General features: G+C 38.9%; 1 protein-coding gene across 18 annotated transcripts in view; it reads left to right on the top strand.

Moving 5' to 3' along the window:
• Positions 1 to 22,039, top strand: part of Fhit (fragile histidine triad diadenosine triphosphatase) — a 1,362,797-nt gene that overhangs the window by 1,182,995 nt on the left and 157,763 nt on the right. For all 18 annotated transcript variants that reach the window (XM_078038558.1, XM_078038544.1, XM_078038546.1 and 15 more), the window contains one exon: positions 21,092 to 21,160. In XM_078038558.1, the coding sequence (XP_077894684.1) occupies positions 21,092 to 21,160 (69 nt within the window). The remainder of the gene's footprint in view (positions 1 to 21,091; positions 21,161 to 22,039) is intronic.

Below are 22,039 nucleotides of genomic sequence, written 5' to 3'. Positions count from 1 at the left end.
CGCATCTGAGCGTATGTATTTCTTTTTGTAATTAGTTATCCTTTCTAAGGTATTAAATGATTTACTTCTGTTCCAAGCCTGGGTATCCATGGTAACCATGGTTTTTGCTTTGGGCCCAAGTCTTAGAGTCTAACTAAATGAAAATCCAGGTATTGTTGACTGTCATTTGGTGGATGCTAATAAAATGGTGGCTAGCTACTCAAATCTCAGGCAGGTATTAAAGTTAGTCAAATCAGATGTGCATTCTGCTCATAGATTAGTAAGGCATCTAGGGAGTGCAGTCTATGGAAATTCAAGGTAGAAAAAAGGTCTCAAGTGAAATTTTCATGTAGAAGTCAGGGAAAGAAGAGGTCACTTCTAGCTGAAAGAACCAAAGGAGAAGTTCTGAACCTTAACATGTTATTGATAAAGGATTCATATCTAGAATATAAAATGAACTCTTAAAACTCTGTGGTAGGAAAACAGTGAATAATCCATTAACATGTAGACAAAAGATGTAAGTAGACATTTAGCTGAAGAAGATAAAATGATGGCAAATAAGCACATGAAAATATTCTTTATCGGTAACCCGTAAGACCACATGAGTTATCAATACACATGTTAGAATGGATTAGAAAAGTGACAGCTTCAGATGCTGACAAGGATAGGGGATTCATCTCTCTGGTGGAAATACAACATGCAATAGCCACTCTGGAAAATAGTTGGCCAATTTATAAAACCCAAACATATATTTACCAAAAGACCCAGCAGTTGTACTTCTGAGCATTTATACCAGAGCAGTGAAAATTTTTGTGCATGCAAGAATCTGTACTTGAACGTTTAAATTTTAGGAGCTAGAAACTAGAGTTCACAGCCCTCAACAGGAGGATAATTTAAATGAACTGTGTCCATTTGCACCATGGACTGCTACTCAGCAATAAAATGGAACAAAGTATTTATGCTTACCATAGCCTGGGTGGATCTCAGGAGCATTAATGTCAAATATAAAAAGGCAAATTCTAAAGATCAAACATGGTACAGTTCCACTTATACAGTGTTCTCAAAATGATGTCATTATGGAGATAGAGGACAATGGAGGACAGAAAAGTCCTAAAGTATAAGTAGTAGAAAGGAGGGAACTGGTAGGAGGGGGACTATGAAAGGGCACAAAGGTGGATTTTTGCAGTAATGATTTGTTCTGTATCTTGAATGCAGTGGTGATTATTGCTAATCTTTGCATAATATTATAGAAATAACCATGCACACACATTGTTTCTATGTGGGTATCCTGACATTGATAAGGTACTATAGGTATTATACTTGTCCATAGCACTTAGGGAGACTAGGTAGAGAGTAGTCTAAATGATATCTCTACTATTCTTGCACCTTCTTTGCATTGTAATCACCTCAACACAAAAAGTATTTTTTTTTAAGTTCTGATAAAATGATAATCATAGATAATATTTTGAGATTACCTACTGTGGTTTAGGCCTCCGTAAGCATTTGTTTGGGTTATTCTTAATTCCCAAAGGAAAATACTCTGAGGTGTATAAAATGTTGTTATGCCTATATCACAGATGAGGAACTAAGGCCTAGAACAGTCAGGTAGCTTGTTCCAGGTGATGAGAGGAGTTGGTGGGATGAGGATTTCAACACAGGTAATCCAGCTCCAGAGCTGCATTTTTCACCATCACGCTCTCCCTTAAACATCCTGTCACTCTCAGGGATTTGTATGTTCTTTTGAGCCAGGATGTAAGAAGGACTAAGGAATTATGTGGAGGTATAGGAGAATTTTCACAGTAGAGTCCGATATGTTCTTCCTTCCACTCCTAGACTGGCCTTGATACTTGAGAGAGAGTTGCTTAGTGTCTATACCAGGGCCAATGCATTAGTCAGCTTTTCACTGCTGTGACCAAAATGCCAAAGAAGAACAACTTAGAGAAGGAAATGTTTATTTTGTGCTCATGGTTTCAGAGGTCACAGTTTATGATTGGCCCACTCCCTTGTTCTGGTCTCAAGGTGAGAAAGAACATCATGGCAGAATGGTATGGTGGAGGAAAGCTTCTGAGCTCATGGCAGCTGGGAAGCAGAAAGAGAGGAAGAAGAAAGAGGAGGGAGGGGAAAGGGAGGGAGAAAAGGAGAAAGGGAGGGAGACATACAGACAGACCAGGGAAAGAGATAGTCCAAGGCCACACCCCCACTGACCTACTTCCTCCAGCCACACTCCACCTGCCTATAGTTACCAACTAGTAATCTATTCAAAGTATTAATCCATTAAATGGATTAATCCACTGATGTGGTTACTGCTATTATAATCCAATCTTTTCCCCTCTGAGCACTGCCACACTGCCTAACACATGAGCTTTTCCGGGAACATTGCTAGATCCAAATCATAACAACTGGGTAGGACTACCTCATTGCCTTTATCCAAGTAATAGTGAAGTGGCCTCTGTCATTAGCCAAGGAGAACCGTGTTATTCTTGTTTCCATTTGCAGCCGATCGTTCTAATTGAAGTGAAGATTCCCATCCGCCCCTTTTCTCAGATTTCATGCAGAGAGAGGGCTGGGACAAAGGAGGCATTTCAAATAAGACAGGTGTTACCGTTCTCCTTCTTTTTCTGTCCATGTGGCATAATCCGCCTTCAATTTCCATGCTGATTTATTTGAAGATATTTCTTTGTCTGCTCTCCATCCAACTGCCGCTTCTCACTTTGATCCCAGACTTAAAAAAAAATCTTTGACTTCTGTCAACCTGAAAATGCTAGGTATTCATTGGCCTCCTTCTTTAAGCCCTGAGCCCGAGTTTCTCTCTGATTTCCATTTTCTGCTTTGCTTGTGCAAGTGCTTCCATCTCAAGAAATAAAATCTCAGCGAAGCTGCATAGCTTTCAAGGATGTGCCCACAGATTTATGTAATACCCTGTTTTTCTTCTTACTAGGATAATAGGAGAGTGGGTCTATGTGTGTTCAGCATGCTGGTTGAAACCAGTTGAACTTTCAGAATCTCTCAGGTGGAATAAGCTGGATAGAGTCTGAGAACTGAGTTGCTCAGGATGAGAGAGGGAATGAATTACCTGGGGTCTGGGAAAGCACTTCTCTGGAGGAATATCCAAGTAAGGCCTCCTGGAAGGAGAACAACTGCTTTGCTCTGTCTTTGTTCTGACTTGTAAGTACCGTTTCCTTTGAAGTCTCCATTCTTGGTTAAATGTATGCTTAACAGTCTGGGAAAACTTGTCCCCAGACATGTTACAAAGGTTAAAATGACACTTGGGACATTCATGTTGGTCATAGGAGTGTGGGCAAGAAGGTAGTTTATGGGAGAAGCAGAAAGTATGCTGGAAAGATGGGTTCAAGGCTCATGTTTGCCTAAGAATCAAAAAGGCTCTCAGTATGAAGGTCAACATATCAAGGGCTAGGCTGAAAGGGTAAATATTTATTCATAGCTACCGGCTTGCAACCTAGAGGCTTTGCCCCTTGTTGCTGGGCCATTTGGGTCATAGGACAGAGATCATGGGAAGAGTCGAGGTCTCGGGGACTTAGGAGATTTTGTTGGCCACATGGGGCCAGGCAGTTGAAGAAAGAGCCTAGTTCATAAGAGAAACACACTCTCATCAAAGATAAGAGTAATACTTAAACAGAGACCCAGGTAAAAATAACTAGAAGAGAAGCCCCCATGTACAGGTTTTTCCTTATATGATCAGTTTTCCAGCTCTCAGTTCCTTCTAATTCAGCCATCCCATTATTATTAGCCCTTATCACCTTAACAAACATGGTACTTCATGCATCTGGGATTGTTATCAGGAGTGAGCAGGCGGCATTTAGCTTCTCAGTACCCCAGACTGGTTTGTGCCTTTCTCTCCAACCCCCCATCTCTCTTGGCCCCCATGACATCTTAGTACCTGGGATGCACGCTAAGTCTTATGTGACCTCTCCAATCTCTGTGATCACATTTTAAGCATACACACTTACACAAAAACATTCTGTAGATCCTCAGAGCAGTAGAAAAATTCCCAAGTTTAATTGTGTGACAACAACAAGAGGCTATGAAATGTGTTGGAGAAAAGAAAATGTGGGGTATGATAGGGAATCTCCTTTCCTGGGAAAAATATGGGTGGATTGGGGAAGGGATTATAAAGTGAATTTTCAGGTAAAGAACATAGAACATGGCAAAAGGCAGGTAAGGACATCAGTATCCACACAGCAATTTTGCTACTTCAGATAAACTTCCCAAGTCTCCTTGATCCACTCCCTCTTCCGTGCCTTCATAACACAGGATTAAAGGTATTGGTAATTTAGGAATGACCACCTTACCTATAAGTATAATAATACACACAAAAGTATGTACTATCAAATTTATTCTCCCATTACAGTATTGTACCTCCCAATTTTAAGACTAATAGTATGTCCATTCTCTTGAACATTAAGTAGAAATGCTTCCTCAGATCTCCTCATCCTCCTCTTAATCTACTCATTTAAAACATCTTTATTGGATGCCTACTGTGGGCTTGTCATGTTCCCACAACCTTGGATCACAGCTATGCATATGACCAAAAAAAAAGAAGTAAATGAATTCAGATTGTAAGTTCAGGTAGGAACAGGGGATAGTAGTTCATTTATATAAAGGAATAAGGGAAGTCTTTACTTCAGAGTAATACTTGAGCAGAGATCCAGGTAAAAATAACTAGAAGAGAAGCTCACATTTATTGAGAATTTCTTCTTGTATCAGAAGTCACGCTAAGAGATTTCCATGTATTTAATTTTCTCAGAAGTTCTTTGAAGAAAATACTTCATTATGTACATTTTGTAAATGTGGACCCCAAAGCTTAGAGATGTCCTGTTGCTTTCCCAGGGTCATTCAGGCAATAAGCATTGGAACAGGGGTTTCATTCCATTGCATCTGACTTAGACCTTGACATTCTTAACTGCCAAGCTCCGTGCCTAAGGACTGGCTACCTGGGAGAGAAATTGCAGTTCTTTGCTTTCTGTCTCCCTACCCAAGATCTTGAAAGCAAAGGGTTGCACACTGTGCTCTGTGGAAGCCCCAGGGCTCCTTTGAGCCCAGGATATTTGTATGAAATTCCACATTGGTTTCCAGGAGAATGATTCTACTTCTGTTTTATGAATTAGACTGCAATAGAATAGTTTTGCTAAGAATGATTAGCTCCTTAAAAGAAAGTTGAAAAATGGCTTGTTCAATGAATTTTTATGAAATTTCTTTTGAGAAATTGAAAGAATGGTGCTACGATGTGTGTGATCAGAGAGCAGCAGTAGCTGTTGCAGCAGTAAGAGTCATAGAGTAGCAGTAGCAATGGCAGCGGCAGCCATGTTAGCTACAAACATGTCACTGCTTACTGAGTTCCAGTTACTGGCTGAAGCTCTTTGCAACACTAGCCCATTGAGTCTTCACAGTAACCCCAAGGAATAGGTTCATTTTACAAGTGAGGAGCCTGGAGCTCTGAGATATTAAGGGACTACTCCAGACTCTACAACTGATGAGTGGCATGGACCTGGGATTGAGCCCAGGTTGGAGACCTGCAGAATCTGCGTATTGTCACGTCATGGTCTACAGGTTGAACCTGAACCCTTTGTGGCACTGACCTTATAGCAAAAGCTATCTTTTCTGTGATGTCTCACCTTGGTGATTGCATGTTCTGTGACAGCACATGACACATGTGTGCCTCCTATAGGACCTCTAACAGATCCAGTGTTACCTGAGTTGCTCCCCAACTACAGTTCACGTTGGTAAAGGTATGCCACTTCTCAGAAGCAAAAGTTGATTCCCAAATTTCATCTTCATGGGCCTGGCATGGTCTATTTGGGGTAATTATTTTTTAAAAAATTGATTAATCATATTAATGAATTAAGCCAACACTGGTAGTAGCTGTGGCTCAGTTGTGTCCCAAGCCAATACCAAGAAAGGCATTTATTTAGTCACATGTGAAATACACAGCCGGCCTTTGGATGACCGTCTTGACCAAAGGTTCAAAAGCGTAGAAAAATCATTATAAACTCATCTCACTTCTGTGCAGCAAATTCTGACCCATGCCATGAGGGGACATTTAGACTAAACATTCCTAAAAGGTCTCTTGCCACTGTAAATTTTCACTCTAGGGCCATTTCTTGGCAAATTGGAGTTGTCATTAAGACTCAACTGCAATTCCTTCAGTGAAAGAAACAATCTGACTAAATGAAATGATGCTACATGTCTTCCAGTAATGGCCAGTCTCTGTTGAGCCATGGACACTGAGGTAGCAAGGATTTCATTCTAGATTAAAAAACAAAAAGTCCAATCAACATAAATCCCAAGACCTCGGGCATTAAAATCACCCAGAAAAAAAGAGACATCATCAATTCCTCACATTATCTAATTTGGGGCACTGCCTATGGATTCGCTCTGTCTCATTGGACAACAAATTATATTATGAGAAAAATGAGGGTTGGTTCCAGGGCTTTCTCTACTGCCTGTTTCCTTTTTTTATTATTATTGCCTTAGCAGTATTCATCGTTTGTGCCTCAAAGCCACCAGACAGGGTCCCACAAATCTCCCCGGCTTCCTGTGTGGGAGCCAGGCTGAGATGATATGCAGCCCTCTGAGTGTTCCCTGCATCATTCTAGACCCAAACCAAGATATGATTTAGGATGTCCCTATAAAACTGAGGATCATTGGCCTAATCGGAGTCATTTATTGTGTCTTGAGCTATCAAATCAGTGCTCACAGTTTGTGGGGAATTGGTTGGGAGCAAACTTCCCAGTATTATTATATAATGGTTATTTTGAAAAGATTCTCATTTATGAAGGTAATGTGTAGCTTGTTTTAAAATAAATTTTCTTGTGTATATTTAAGATATACAACATGATATTATGGGATGCATACAGATAGTAAAATGGTTACTCCTGTGAAGCAAATTAACATGTCATCTCACATAGTTGCCTATTTTTTAATGTTTGTTTTTGTAGTAAGAGCAAATAAAATCTAATTTAGCAGGAATCCCAAATAGAGTAGTTAGCCCTTCATATCCATGAGTTCTACGTCTGCAGATTCAACCAACCGTGTAGCAAAAATATTTTTAAAAAAAGAATTGCATCTCTGATATGTGGATGGTAATTCACAATAAGGGAGGGGGCACTAGGGAAGAATAGATTTAGATTAGGTAGAGGGGGGTGAAGTGAGGGGAAGGGAGGGAATAATGGGGATAGGAAGGACAGTAGAATGAAACAGAAATTATTACCTTATATATATAAGACTGCATGACCAATTTGATTCTACAACATGTACAATCAGAAAAATGAGACATTATACCCCATCTGTTTATGATATATCAAAGTGTATAAATGCATTCTATTATGTATAACTAATTAAAACAAATTTTAAAAAATTTTAAAGAATTATATCTCTACTGAATGTGTATAGATTTATATTTTATGTTGTTATACCCTAAACAATACAGTATAATAACTGTTTACATAGTACTTACATTGTATTAGATATTATAAGTAATCTAGAAAAAGTTTAAAGTATATAGGAGGGTTTCAGGGGTTATGGACCATTTCACATACAGAATTTGAGCATCCATGGATTTTGGTATCCCTTGGGGGCCCTGCAACAATCTCCCATGAATATTGAGGGACATCTGCACGTTTTTCTTACCTATTGTCTTAACGTTTGTTACTAGCTCTGTAGACTTGTCCATCCTACATATCTTCTGCTTCGTATCCTCTTTCTCTCTCTATCCTAATCTAATAATGACTATTTTATTCTGTCTGTATATTTGACTAAGTTTTATTCCATAGATCATCCGGTCTTTTTTAATTTTAATTTATTAAATTTAATTTTTTATATTTAATTTCACTTAGTATATTCCTTCCATTTTATCCACATTGCGTCAAATGACAGGATCTCCTTTTTAAGAATGAATAATATGTCATTATGAATATATACATAAGGTTTTTTAAAAAATAAAATGCATTTATACATTCACAGATTGTTTCCATATCCTGGATATTTTGAATAACACTGCAGTAAAAAAAATGTAGATATCTTAATAAGGAGGTAATTTTAATAGTTGTATACTCAGCATATTGGGTCAAAAATTTTGCAGGAAGTAGCTGCTCTATAGTTTAAGATTTATTCCATCTTAGAAGAAGCGATCACTTAAATCTATTTGACTCCAAAATAAATAGTTTCTCATTAGAGTTAGAAAGAAAGTGTAACCCTCTACTATCAGGAAAGGTAGCAGAATACAACAGTCACTTGTATGGCATTATGTAAAAACGTGGATGTGTAACCAATGTGATTCTGCAATCTGTATACAGGGTAAAAATGGGAATTCATAACCCACTTGAATCAAATGTATGAAATATGATATGTCAAGAGCTTTGTAATGTTTTAAACAACCAATAAAAAAAAAAGAAAGTGTAACCCTACAAAAGATGGTTCTACCTAATTCTAATTCAGGAACAGTAGGGAAACAAAAGTTCATGTACTAAGAGAAAAGTATGATGTGACAAAAATCCTGGGAAGGCATATGATGGTACTGAAATCACACCAAATTTTATTTATGCTGAATGTTTTATTTTGTTGAAATTAGACGGGAAACGAGCCATATTGAAATATTGAAAATCTTAGATGATGTTCATCTGAAAGATTTTTGCATTAACAGTGAGAACAAGGTAAGAATGCCTCTTACCAAGTCATGAAATGGTGGAGCTCTTAGCTCTTGCCCCATTTCCTACAGTAAATAAGAGCACAGACTCAAATTGCAGCATGAAGACCTGGAGACATTAATTCGTACTAAAGAAACACAGCTTCTGTTTAAAATGGGTGTCTGCTGGGAAAATTTAAGGCAATTACACCAACACACCAGTAAAGCTGGCTGACCTGTCATGAGGGGACAGCTGTCCCCTGAGCAGATTTCAGCACTGTTCCACAGAGATGGACTGTCTGGAGCTTGTCACACTGTGGAGAGACTTTGGTCCTTGATTTCTCCCAATATCTATTCTCTCCAGTTGAAAAACCCAGCCATAGCTGTTGGATGAAGAGGAACTAAATCTGTCATTATGTTTTAGCTATTTTTAACAGCATCTGTGTTTTAGAACACCATTTGCAAAAAAATATTTGCAGAGATTAACCTTTTGAAATGATAATGATATCACATTCTATTAAGTAATTTTCCTGGAAAACCTCACATTGAAAATAATGCACATCATCATCAATGTGCAGCTCAGCTTAGGACTTTATCTGAATTCAGTTGCTTCAAAGTGATCATTTAATACTCAAACTATTTGTCTCTTTCTGGGTTCATGCGTGTCCATTTTGCCATTTCCTGACCCTCCCCCAAGTTTACAATTCTAGTTCCTAGTCTTATTGTTAGCACTAGAAAGGGAATTTGCACAATCTTGACCTTCATGGCTGACCTTTCTGGGTTTGAATCACTTTTATTTTAACCAGATCCTACAGACAAAATCTGTAGTGATGATGTACCTAGCAAGATAGATAATTAGGAAGTGCCATCTCCATAATTATTGTGTTACAGTCTCTGGAGGGACATGAAAGCTTGTCCTGTCCCTTGAACAGGACAAGTTGCTAATCCCCTTAACATTTCTTTCCCTTTGGACTGATAATATTTCACAAAATTTTGCTTTGTAAAATATTCCTAAAGGGAGGCTTAGCATAATACACAGATTATGGAAATGATGCTCATTAAGTAGAGGGCGAGATTTCTGGAAAGCCACAGTGCTGCTTCGAAACATGTAACCTCCATTAGAGGCTTCATTTGAATGTTTATTCATGGAGCAGTAAACGTTTATTATTATACATTTTATTGAAACATAAATTAAAGAACTGTAATTATGTGTATGGCAAATAGCGAAGCAATGTGCATTTGTCACAAAATGGGTAAGACAAGGAAAAATGCCATCATTGTTTCATTTGCATCCAAATCCTTTATTGTATACCCAATAGAAAGACACCCAGAGGGAATAACTCTATGGATTAATGTTCTGATACAGTGTGTAAATAAAAAGTACATATTCTTGGTATTCTGTCTAGCAAAGAGAGCATCCTGGAATTAATTTGTGAAGGTCAGAATCTATCCGGAGAAAAGGTGGGTTTCTTCTCTCTGGAGAGAGAACCACGGTGGCTATTATTAAAGTTAATGCTAAGCAGTGGATATGTCCCCTTGGTAGTCCTTGCAATGCTGATTATTTTTAGGACAAGCTGTTGCTTCAGACACTTGAACATATTTGAGGAGTTTTTTAAAAAGGACTTATGTGAGACCAGAAAGACAAAACCTTCAAATTTGCATTTTGGTAAAAAAGATATTTTTCAACAGTGAGGAAAGGTGGTGTATTGTGATCATAATGGCTCTTCGTAGACCGTGTCCTTTATGCACAGAAGTTTTCAGGGAGAGGTGAAAAACAGGATTCATCAAGAAAATCAATACACATGTGTTTTATTTTTCTAAGCAAGTTAAGAAATCAAGAATACGGTAGTTGTCCATCATTTAACCATCTACACTCCCATCCATCTATTCATTCACCCATCCATCATCTCATCCATCTTTTCACTTATCCACCCATCTACCCATCTATGCATCTATCCATTCAGCTTTCCGTTCATTCATCCATCCATTCATCCATTTATCCATTGAGCATTTAATCAATGTGTTCTCTATCCTGGGAACATGGTATTAGGGGAAGGAGATAATCAGGAGAAAAAAGTTCTAAATTCATAGAAGGATAAAAATATGTAATCATTTATGCTTTGTGATTAAAAACTGTCAGAAGAACCCTGAAGAGTGTGAAGGCTACACATACACACACACACACACACACACACACACACACACACACACACAAGCTTTTGGAAAACAGAGGAAGAAGGAGGAAAAAAAAAGCAAAGTGACTCCACAGGGAAGGAAAAACATTTTTTTTTATTTTTTTCTACCAAGAAATGTATTATAAGCACAGTCACTGCAGTGATTTCAGATAAAGTACAATTGTGACACATCCTGGAAAACTCTGTGTCTCTTGAAGTCATTTTACTGGAGGCATGACAAGGCACTGTCCCTGCACAGCAGCGAACAGCAAAGTTCACAAAGAACCTCAAGCTCCTGAGTGTGTGGCAGAGTTGGAAGGCTGTTCTTCCTAGAATGGTTGACCGGGTTTTTACCTGTCCTTTTGCATGATCATAACTAAAACAGTAGGAATGATCTCACCTGAGGTCCCTGTATTTTGAGTTATGGTTTTGTAGATCTGGTTTGATGTTATGTCACTGAATCCCATCATAAGCCAAAAGACAGTACAGGATATTTATATAAGACTCAAATTCGTTAGAAATCTGTTCTTTCCTGGACTTCTCTTGAAGAAGAGCTTAATATCATGAGGGTGAACTGCATGGAGGGAAGCAGGGTTAGACTTTGTGCTGGACTGGGTTTCACTACACAGGAGTGAATGCTGATTATATTGAGCTTTGGAATTGAGTAGACCCACTACTTCTATAGTTCTCTGTTTCTTCATTGATACATAATGACAATGATTTTGGTTATATATATCATGGAGTTTTATGATAAATAATTAAGAAATTTCAGACAGAGTGTCTCAGTTCCTGGCGTAAGGTGCCAGTCACATAATAAGAGCTTTATAAATAGAAATGATTATTACTGCTGCCTTTTATGATGATAGTGAGCAAAGAATCCTCACAAAGCACAATTTCTAGTGTATAGTATTCTCATGTAAATGGTAGCTAATGCTGTAACTGAAAATACCTTTAAAATAATAAGTGGGTGAGGGGTATAGTATTACTATAAATGTGTAAATAAAGATTTTTTAAAATCTCATGTGAAAGAAGTAATTAGATGACGTGTCAGTGTCCTCCTTAGAAGAAGAGGGCTACATGGACACAAGCAGCCCATGAAAGGACCTGCATCTTTCCAGATACAAAGCCAGTCCCTTCTACATACTTTTCCTGCAGCCTGAGAGTAGTAGGTGATGCATTCATTTCCTTGTAGTTAACTTACTGTTAAAGGAGTAAGGAAGCCTGAGACTGCTTTTTGAGATAGTGAATGGTTCTATATTTGGTGGCAATAGGACGTTCTACCCTTTGGAATGGGGAGGGGAGTGGATACCAAGAATCTATAGTAATTTGAGAGTTAGGATGCAATAGAGGAAGCCAACAGAGTGAAAAACTAGAGGCAAGATAATGGGAAGGGAGACTGTGTTAATTCCTCATGGCCAGATGTTTCTCTCTCCATGGCGGTAACTCTACCACCATTCTTTCCTGTAATTCACTTAGTAAAGGAAAATGGAAGAAGCCACTTGAAATGTAATTGTCTCTCACTGTTCCTGTTTGGGTCTATTACACAAACAGTAGGGAGATTTCTCATTTTGTTCTGTTTATTGCAGCGGGATTTAAATAAAAGGAGGAGGAGGAGGAGGAAAAGTTCTTTCAACACCTGCTTTCTTAATTGATAGTGATTGCTTTACCCCCAGAAGTGAGTGGGTTTTAAACAAGTGGGTCCATTCTCACAAGGCACATTACCATCTTATAAACATACCAGTAAAATAGAAAAGGTGACAGAACTATGATAATAGCTCCCATTTCCTCCTCTGGGTGAGAGTCCCAGATGCCATTCACCTTTCATTTTTCTTTTATTTGCAATCAGTGCCTCCTGTGTTTCACACAGATGATAGAAAAGGCCTGCTTTCTGCCTTCATATGCTTCCCCCTCCCCCCCCGAGTTTGTGAGAGAGGGGTAAGGAACTTGATCTACTTATTATTTGTTCTTTTTTTTGTTCCGATTTCAGGGGAAGAGCTTCTTAAAACAGAGAAAACAAAAATAATCTCTCCTGGTTTTATCAGTGCCTATCACGGTACCTTGTGCAAGCCAGTACTTTGGGACAGTGATGAGCTACTCATGCTTGCAGTGTGCAAGATGAGGGAAATTGATCGACAAAATAGATGCATTGACACTTGCTCATGTTTGCTCAGTTCCCCGGGCTTCTGTTCTCATAGAAGAAGAATTGAAAAAAGAGCCTGCCAATTATTCCCACCTTGTGAGCCTGAAGCCAAAAGGAAAAGACACACTGCCAGGCTCTCAGAGTTCAGTGACACTTTATACAGCCTCGGATTCCATCATCTTGCTTTTCTTTGGCATGAAAAGACCTTAATTTTTAGAAAATTTGAAATTTAAAACTGTCTGGTTGCTAAAAGCTCCTTTAAACTCTCATTGTGGTTGGGAGCAATATATCATCAAAGCCATGGTGCTTGGATGATGTACGGTGCCCGTATATCATGAGAGGACCATCCCTCTTATGATATATTAGTATAACTCAGCATTGGAGTACTGCCAGTGATGTATGACTTAAAAACACAATTGTTAAGCCACAAAACTCTATAGGGCCTCTGCACAGTCTGGATTTTATTTTTTTTAAACTGATTTTTTTTTCTTTAAGTTTCTGAGCTTTCCTGAGATCATTAGATCATTTGGACTCGCAGAAAGCACTATCTCCTGTGTTTCAGGAAAGGCAGATAAGCTGCCTGAGCACTTGCCAATATTCCCAGTGAAGGAACTCATAGAATCAGAAGCCATTAACGAATCCTTTGCCTTTTGACAGGACCATGCTTTCATTCCTGTTGCCTGTGCTGAAGTGACTTCAGGCCTATGTGAGCAGCATTATTTCTAATGACATTTATTTTACACCCACGTGGCTTTCAGTGATTTCATGCTGATTCTAAAGTTAGTAGCAGAAGATGAAGCCTCCGCAAATCAAAAAAGGCATAATCCTTCCATGTGGATAATACCAGCTTTGGGGGGTAGTGATGGCCCAGGGTAGGATGTTTTCAGCATGGTTCAACACAGAGCCAAGCCCTCCAGTTCAGAGTAGAAGCAGGTTGTCAAAAATGGTTTCAAGTAATAGAGCCATTGCTAGAATGTACTGAATATTGAAGATGTGCCAGCATTGGCCTAAGAACTTTACCCACACATTCCATGTAATCAGCACAATAATCCTATGTGTCAGGACGCTGGTTTTATGGCTAGTTGAAAGATGAGGGCAGATAAGCTAAGGGACTCACCCATAAGAGACAGAGGCAGGGCCTGAACCTTGGCCATCCACATCCACTACCTGCGAACCAAGGTGCTTCTTTACAGGCCTCCATGATTCTGAGATCTGGGACTGGTAGGATAGGTAAAATGTGGTAGAAAGCCCTGGAAGACAAGTCTGGATTTGGGGTTCTCATTTGGGGCCGAGTATGGCTTTGTTATTGGTTTTAGAACAGTCACTTTTCTCTTCTATAAAATGGAGAAATTAGATACAGTGAGTCCCTTCCAACATTTCCAATTATAATCCCAAGTTGTTTTCACAGGTCTTTTTGAAAAAAATCTTTTCTGTATTTTTTAAAGTAAAATATATTTTTTTCTTTTTTGCAAGTGGAATTGCACATGGGATCCTAACATAGACACAGGTAATAGTGGAGCTCCTCTGTGTATATTGGGCAGGGGGAACTGAGGCCTAGTTTCCTGTCTTGTGTACCATTCCTGTTTCTACTTCACACTGCCCTTACCCCAGGTTTGTTCTGGAAACTTTGTGATTTGTAATTTGAAACCCATTGACCAGACCTTTATCTCTCTGTACTCTCTCATGAAAAGGATATTCAACCCTTGAGCTATCAAACCAGCAATGAATTATGAGGTTGCAAATATTAGAAATGAGCACACCACTTTGAAAAGCATTGCTGCAAATAGGGTCACATCACATCACATCACCCCCTGTGACCCTGCAGCTGTGATATGTTCATCCATCTGACACCAGACACCTGTTCTCACTTCCAAGGTGGAGGAAAGTAGAAGTGCTAGCTCATTAATGCTTCCCCAGAGAAGTTCTCAGGCAATGAGGATAAGTGTTGGTATATAAATACTCCACTTCCCTAGACCCTAGGGTAGGATGACTTCAAGGGGTGCATGCTATATCCTAGCTCCCAGAGTTTGCTACTAGAACTAAGCTTTAGGCACACAGAGTGACAACTTCCTTGATAAACATCCTTTATTGGCTGCCTTTCATTTCCTGTCTCTTTCCATATTCCCTTACTGGGGTGTCCAGGGATCACCTTCTACATACACCACATGCTCTTGCATTCTTGTTTCAGGGTGTACTTCTGGGGCAATGGAGACAATTTATATTTTTATTCCTCCACATGAGGAAAAGAAATTGTTATTGCTTGATGGTGAGGTTAAAGTTTCTCCTGGGTGTCTCCTGTTCTTCCAGATTTGCCGGACTGTACTTATTTTACTGTGATGATAACCAAATGAAACAGTCTGATTGTATAAATACATTTGCTTTTTTCAAGTTGAGAGCTTTAGTAATAATCCAAAATTTCACGGACAGAGCAATAGACATAAACACTTGTCTGAGTCATGCTGTTGGAAAATTTTGTCTCATTTTCCTCACCTACAGAGTTGATAGAATAATATTGACTTCATAGAAGTGTTGTAGAGATAAATATGTATATTGTACAATACAAATATCAGAAGGTCATTTGTATTTGTTTTATGTTTGCTACTGTAACAAATTGCTGCAAGCTTAGGCTTTGGGTCAAATGGTAACTCTGTGGTTGACCTTTTGAGGAAATGCCAAACTGTTTACCAAAGCAACTGCACCACTTTGCATTCCCATCAGCTTGTACTAGGGTTCCAGTTTTTCCACATATTTGCCAACATTTGTTATCATCTATCTTTCTTATCATAGTTACCTTTATAGATATGAAGTAGTGTCTCCCAGTGGTTTTGGCCTAAGAATGTCCAGCATCTTTTCACATGCTAATTATTTGTTTATACAGCTTTTTGTTGTTGTATAGTACTGGGGATTGAACCAAGGGCTTTACACATGCTAGGCAAGTGCTCTACCTCCAAGTTGTACCCCAGCTCTCTGCATTTTTTTTGATACCAAGGATTGAACCCAGGGGCACTTAACCAGTGAGCCACATCACCAGACCTTTATATTTTTTTATTTTGAGGCAAAGTCTATGTTGCTTATGGCCTCGCTGAGTTGCTGAGGCTGGCTTTGAACTTGCAATCCTCCTGCCTCAGCCTCCTAAGCCACTGGGATTATGGGCATATGCTACCACACTCAGCTATATAGCTTTTATTGGTAAAGCTCTCTTTTTCAGTGTTAGTTAGGATTTTTATCTTTCTTCTTCAGTTGTAGTAGTTCTTTCTCTAATTTGGATACAAGTCCCTTATCAATATGTTCTGCAAAATAAAATTTCTATCTTTCTGTGATTTGACTTTTCATGTTCTTGCTTGTCCTTTGAAGCACAAAGTTTAACATTTTCCTCTTCTAAGAACCCTTGTGATGACATTCAACTAACCTAGATAATCCAAGATACTCTCTTGCTTTTAAAGGTTAGCTGGTAAGCAACCTTCATTCATCTGCAACTTAAATTCTCCTTTGGCATGTAACCTAACATATTCCCAGGTCAGGAATTAGACGTCTTTGTGAAGAGGAATTAGTCTGCCACCTACAACATTGTTTTTGTTATTCTTTAGGTCAAGACTTGCCCTCTAAAATTACTCATGGGCAGGTCTAGGGGAGATGGGTTCACATGGGGCTCCTGAATGAGACTGTAGGTCAGCTTTTGGGAAGAGGGTAACTCTGTAGCTTTCCTTGCCTTTTCCCCAACCATGATTTTACTCCTTATATTTGAATTCTAATACAGTCTGGCAGGGACACGATCTATCAATATTAACTACAATATTAACTACACTAACCATCCTCAAGTGATTATGAGTAAAACACAAATGCTCAAAATGATTGAAAGAGAAGTATAGGCAATGCAGAAGTATAGGCAATGCAGAAGTATAGGCAGGGCAGAGTCCCCCAAAATGACATCAGTGTTGCTCTCTCTCCTTACCTCCCACTCACTGCAGTTAACGTTAATTAATAACCAATTTCTTGGAATATAATTCTCTTATCACAGAAATCACCTTATTAAAGTATACAACTCCGTGTTCTATAGGTATTCATAAAGTCATACAATCATCACCTTTATATCATCGTCAAACATATCCGTCATCCCCAAAGAAATCCTGGGCCATTGACTCTTTATTTCTGCTCTGAGAACTACTATTCTTTCTTTCTTGGTCAATTTGTCTATTCTGGGTGTTTCATAAACACAATCATGTAATATATGGCCATTTGTGCCTAGATTCTTTCACATGAGGCATAATTCATTCCTTTATATGTCAAATCATATTCTGTTGTCTTGATACACCACATTTTGTTTATCTGTTCATCTGTAGATGGTCATGCGGGCTATGGATGATATTGTTGTGAACATTCATGTACAAGTATGTACAGTTCTCTTGCGTATATACTAGAGGTAGAAGTCTGAGTTATATGATAACTGGGTGGTTGACTCTTTGAGGAACATTCAAGCTCTTTCCCAAAGCAGCTGAATCATTACATTCCCATTCTCCACGTTCTCACCAGCACTTATTGTGTCAGTCTTTTGGATTATGGACATTCCAGTGGGCGTGAAGTGGTATCTCTGTGTGGTGTTGATTCACCTTTCACTAATGACTCATGATAACTAAGCATCTTCTTATGTGCTTTGTGCTTTTGTCCCCCTGACTTCACTGAAACCAACTCAAGCATTCAGCAGTTCAACCCTGTTGATGGCTTCTTCCCTCCTTCTGGAAGTTCTTTTCTAGATTATTGGTGCTCACCCATCTCCTGTTTTCATAAACTTGAGTCCTACTTATCTTCCTGAGCTTCAAATGTTGAAGTATCCCATTGCTATTAGCTCTTCCCCAAAACATCTTTATTCATGACAGTTATGTCAACATGAAATTGAATTGTCTATTAATTTGTTTATTTTTTTTTTGCATTAGTCACTGGTGTGTAAGCTCTACAGGGACAGATTTGTCTTGTTCATCAGAATTCCTGGTTCTAGAGTAACATTAAATATTTTTGAATGAATGAACACTTGTAGAAAAACGTACATGTTTCATGGGGAAAAAAAAAGCTGGGTTCTCCATAACAAATTACTGAAATATTGCATCAAATTTGAAAAAGTGTCTTTTGTGAGGGACTTCTCAGATACTTCACTGTGATAATGGACATTGTAAAATTTTATTTGAATGAAAACTTTTTCAGTATGAATCTATCATGAGACTTGCAAAATATTCTTCCAATTTCAGCAGCCAAGTTTTGATCCCTAGCAAAATTGTAAAACACTTTATTAAATGGATGGTTTGTTAGCACCTAGAAGGATAAGTTATGATCACCATGGATTAATATTAAAATTACTATCAACAGGGTGTGGCAAATTATCCCCATGGTTGCCATGCAGAATTCCATTCGGTTAGAAGGCCATGGCAACAGTATACGCTCACAACACTGAGGCTTTGAGCTGAGTATGCCATGTTCTCCCTGTTCTGACAAGCTGAGTGGGTTGTCAGGATGGTGGGATCAGCCTGTCATTTAAGAATTATGTGAAGACATCAGGCTGAGTTGAGATATCTGCCCTTGAGGGAAAAATCACCTACCCAGTGAGCTGTTTACTGTCTTTGGTGTCATGGTGAGTTTCAAGTAGTTACCAGTGATCAAGAGTGGCATTTCCAGCACTGGATGGTAACAGAGCCTAAAAAGAGAGCTTTGAACACTAAACTCAGAAGACAAAAGTGAGGGGTGGGGGTGGAGGACAGGGATACGCCTATTTCTATGACATTCCCCTAAAGTGTGTTCACAGCCTGCCATATGTTAATGGTGATAAGTAACTACCATATCCCCAAAGACAGGCACTGGGATCCTCAGAGTGCAGGAAGCCAGGGAAGCATTCAGAAATAGGTCTCCCTATAATTTGGAGGAGGATGGGCAGGTAAAACAGGGAGTGATGTTGGTGCCCATGTTGGTACCCTTGGCAGGAGTGGGGTTAGGAATCAGATAGATGGTCTTAGCCATTGTTTCTCAGTTAGTGGCCCTTAATCAGTGGTACCAGCATCACCTCATACCATGTTAGAAATGTAAATTTTGGGGTCCTATCAATGTATATTTTAATAATCCTGAGGCATGATTTGAAGCTTGAGAACTTCTAGTGAAAGCAACAGAAACAAACTTTGGTCAAAAGAGATGCTTTAACAATGTGCCATTCAAAAAGCCTTTAAAATCTCTTTACTGCTGTTAAGAGAATTAGTTCTTGAATCTGATCTCTGCTTGGTTTTAAGATTTTTTAAAAATACATTTTTTGGAATAGTAAAAGTAATCATGCTGTACCTGCACACTTAGAAGGTCTGCTTCTCTTAATAATTCTGCGAGGCAAGAACTATTAGAGTTCCCATTATAGACAAGGATGGTGGGACATAGGTCTTCTGTGGCAAGCTCACATAGCTAGTTACTTGGTAGGTTTGTCTACACTGAATGTATTGTACTTCTTGATAAGTGGCTATTAAGTGATCAGTGTCCTTAGTTAGGCAGTTTGACTGCAGAACACTGGTTTGGAAAATGGGAGGCTGGGGGGACCAGAAGGAGAAAGAAGGAAAGTTGGAAAAGAAGAAAGGATACAACAGCAGGTTTTAGAAGCAGAAATCAAGTGAAGGCTCTAAGTGTGGGCTATCTCCTTCTTTTGTGGCACTTTCCATCATCCAGTCTGTGGATTCCAATTAGTTTCTGATTGGAGTCTACTGATTGGAGTCTGTGCCCACACCACCTGGCTTTCTCTGAAGAAGTTGGTTCCTGGGTAGTTTGTGATTTATTTTTCCTTACTTGTTCTTCCTCCCTCTGCCCCTATGCTCCCATAGTCTCTCTGACATAAGTAGACACTCACCCCAGTTGCTGAGGGATCCCATGACTGGCTTTATCACTGACTGGAGAATATTGTGGCAGAAGCATGTCACTCTTGAGGGGCAGCGTGCCAGGGGCTGGTGTGAAGTTCTTCTCTGCTTCATTCACCTTGGAGTGCCTTGCTCTCTGCCTCTGCTTTAATAGCATATCATTTTCCCTTCCTTTTACACAAAACCACAGGGACACTTAATCTTAGTTCTCTTGAGGTCTTTTGGAATTTCACCGCCCGATCGTAGTAATCAAGAAAGGGTAGGCGTGATCAGGGATGAGGTTTGATTCTTTGACTGTCAGACTCTCCAGATTTAGGCTTTTAATTTTCACATTCCTCTCCATGGTTTGTAATAAATGTGGGAACATAACTCAAGGGCAGGAAGAGGTTTAACTTCAACAGAGGTACAATAGACACTATTGGTAAAGTAAAACTTTGAAATGGCGGTTCAGCCTTGAAGAATATATTGAATTAGATATGCTGTAAGCCTTGATTCATGATCTCTGCATAATAGCATTGCTATGTATATTACCTGGGTGTCTTAGTAGACTAGAGAAATGGGCTGTTTAAGAGATTAAGTTCACAGAATCAGTGCCTTTGCTGATGAAAAATGAGAGGGCAAGAGCCAGGTGACCTCACTTCCTGTGTATATTCTTACCACTTCCTGTGGGGCTGTGACCTCTCTGAGCACTGATTTCTTCATCTGCAAAATAAAGATTACTTTAGAATGGGATTTTTATGAGTATTAAGTGAATTTTATCAAGCACAGAGCTTTGCTTATCATGGTAAATGAAAGTTCAACAAATGAGAACTGTCTATTCTACCATTGTAAGATTATTATTCAAATTCCTGATTCTGTAATTCTGTCCCTTAGTACTTCCTTTCCTCATTCATTTATTCATGCAGTTCTTTTTTAGCTGATTCTTATTTCTTGTCAGTTTCAGAGTCACGATGGTCATCTTTTATAAGACACACTGTCATTTCAAAGTACTGGCTAAATACAACCAAGACTGACAACAATGAATAATTCCACAGAGCCTCTAAAATATTCTGGCATTTCACTCCAACTCAGATATGCCACTAAGTTCTTCTCTCTTGTTTTGTGCCTCTCAATTCTCAGCAGATTTCAGATATTGTTTCGGAAGGTGAACATCATCTTCCTCTGAAAACTAATCCAGAAAGAACCAATGTGGAGTAATTGGGCTTCATGAGAGCATCACTTGTCAAGTCTAAAAACATATGGAGAGATAATCACATTGTATTTTTTCTTTCTTACACATTTTCAGCACGTTCATGTTCACGTTCTTCCCAGGAAGGCTGGAGACTTTCGCAGGAATGACAGCATCTATGATGAGGTAAGTCTGCCCTTTCTGATCTTATTGTTTGATCACAGTGGCTGTCATCTTGATGCAATCAACCTGGTGAACCAATGTCACTCTAGATATGGTCTTAAATTGGTTTCTACCTAGTAGAACTTGGGAAATGGCAGTAGAGGCCAAGGAACCAACAATGGCCATAATAGAAACCCCAGATAAGTTAATTATAATTAATTCCTTCTTTCAAATGAAACCCAGCAGCCACCAAGTGTCCTTTGTGGTGTCTACCCTCTCATTTACCAGAACATTATATATTTGTGTGGAGATAATATTCCAGAATCTCCAGAGAAGAAAATATGCAGTACCATCAATAGAGAGAAAGCAGAATGATATAGGATTTTTTAATTCAAATCCTATGTTTAATTTTGACACTCTTTGAAACTCAACTGGTCTCCCTAATAGCATTTACTCAAAGTGGATCTTAGAATTATCATGAGCAGAAAGTGGTTTAGATAATATGAGTGTACTCCATGTATTATAAACATTTTAGCAGTTAACTGATTTATGGACACTCCTATTCAAAAATGTAAGTGTGAAATCAGTACAAACACGAATATGAGCAGTAGCCAGGTGATTTGCTTCTAGGATCTTGTCTGCATGAGAACCTTCATATGTCCTGTGTGGAACATATAGCCTAAGATGGGTGAGATTGCAATTCCAGTTTACATACTCACTCTAGCCAGGGAAACCATGTTCCTGTATGTTAGAGCTATGGCACTAGCACCATAGAATGCTTGATTGAAAAGGACTTTAAGGCCTTTTCTGGATGTAGCAAGGAAAAGGGCTGTGATTGATAAGCAATGTCAACCATGGGTGTCAGATAGGAGAGAGTTTCCATATTAGCCATCCATTTATAAT

Source organism: Ictidomys tridecemlineatus, chromosome 2 (genome assembly GCF_052094955.1).
Source record: "Ictidomys tridecemlineatus isolate mIctTri1 chromosome 2, mIctTri1.hap1, whole genome shotgun sequence".
In the NCBI taxonomy this organism is placed as follows: domain Eukaryota; kingdom Metazoa; phylum Chordata; class Mammalia; order Rodentia; family Sciuridae; genus Ictidomys; species Ictidomys tridecemlineatus.
This window is presented reverse-complemented; position numbering and strand designations above follow the sequence as displayed.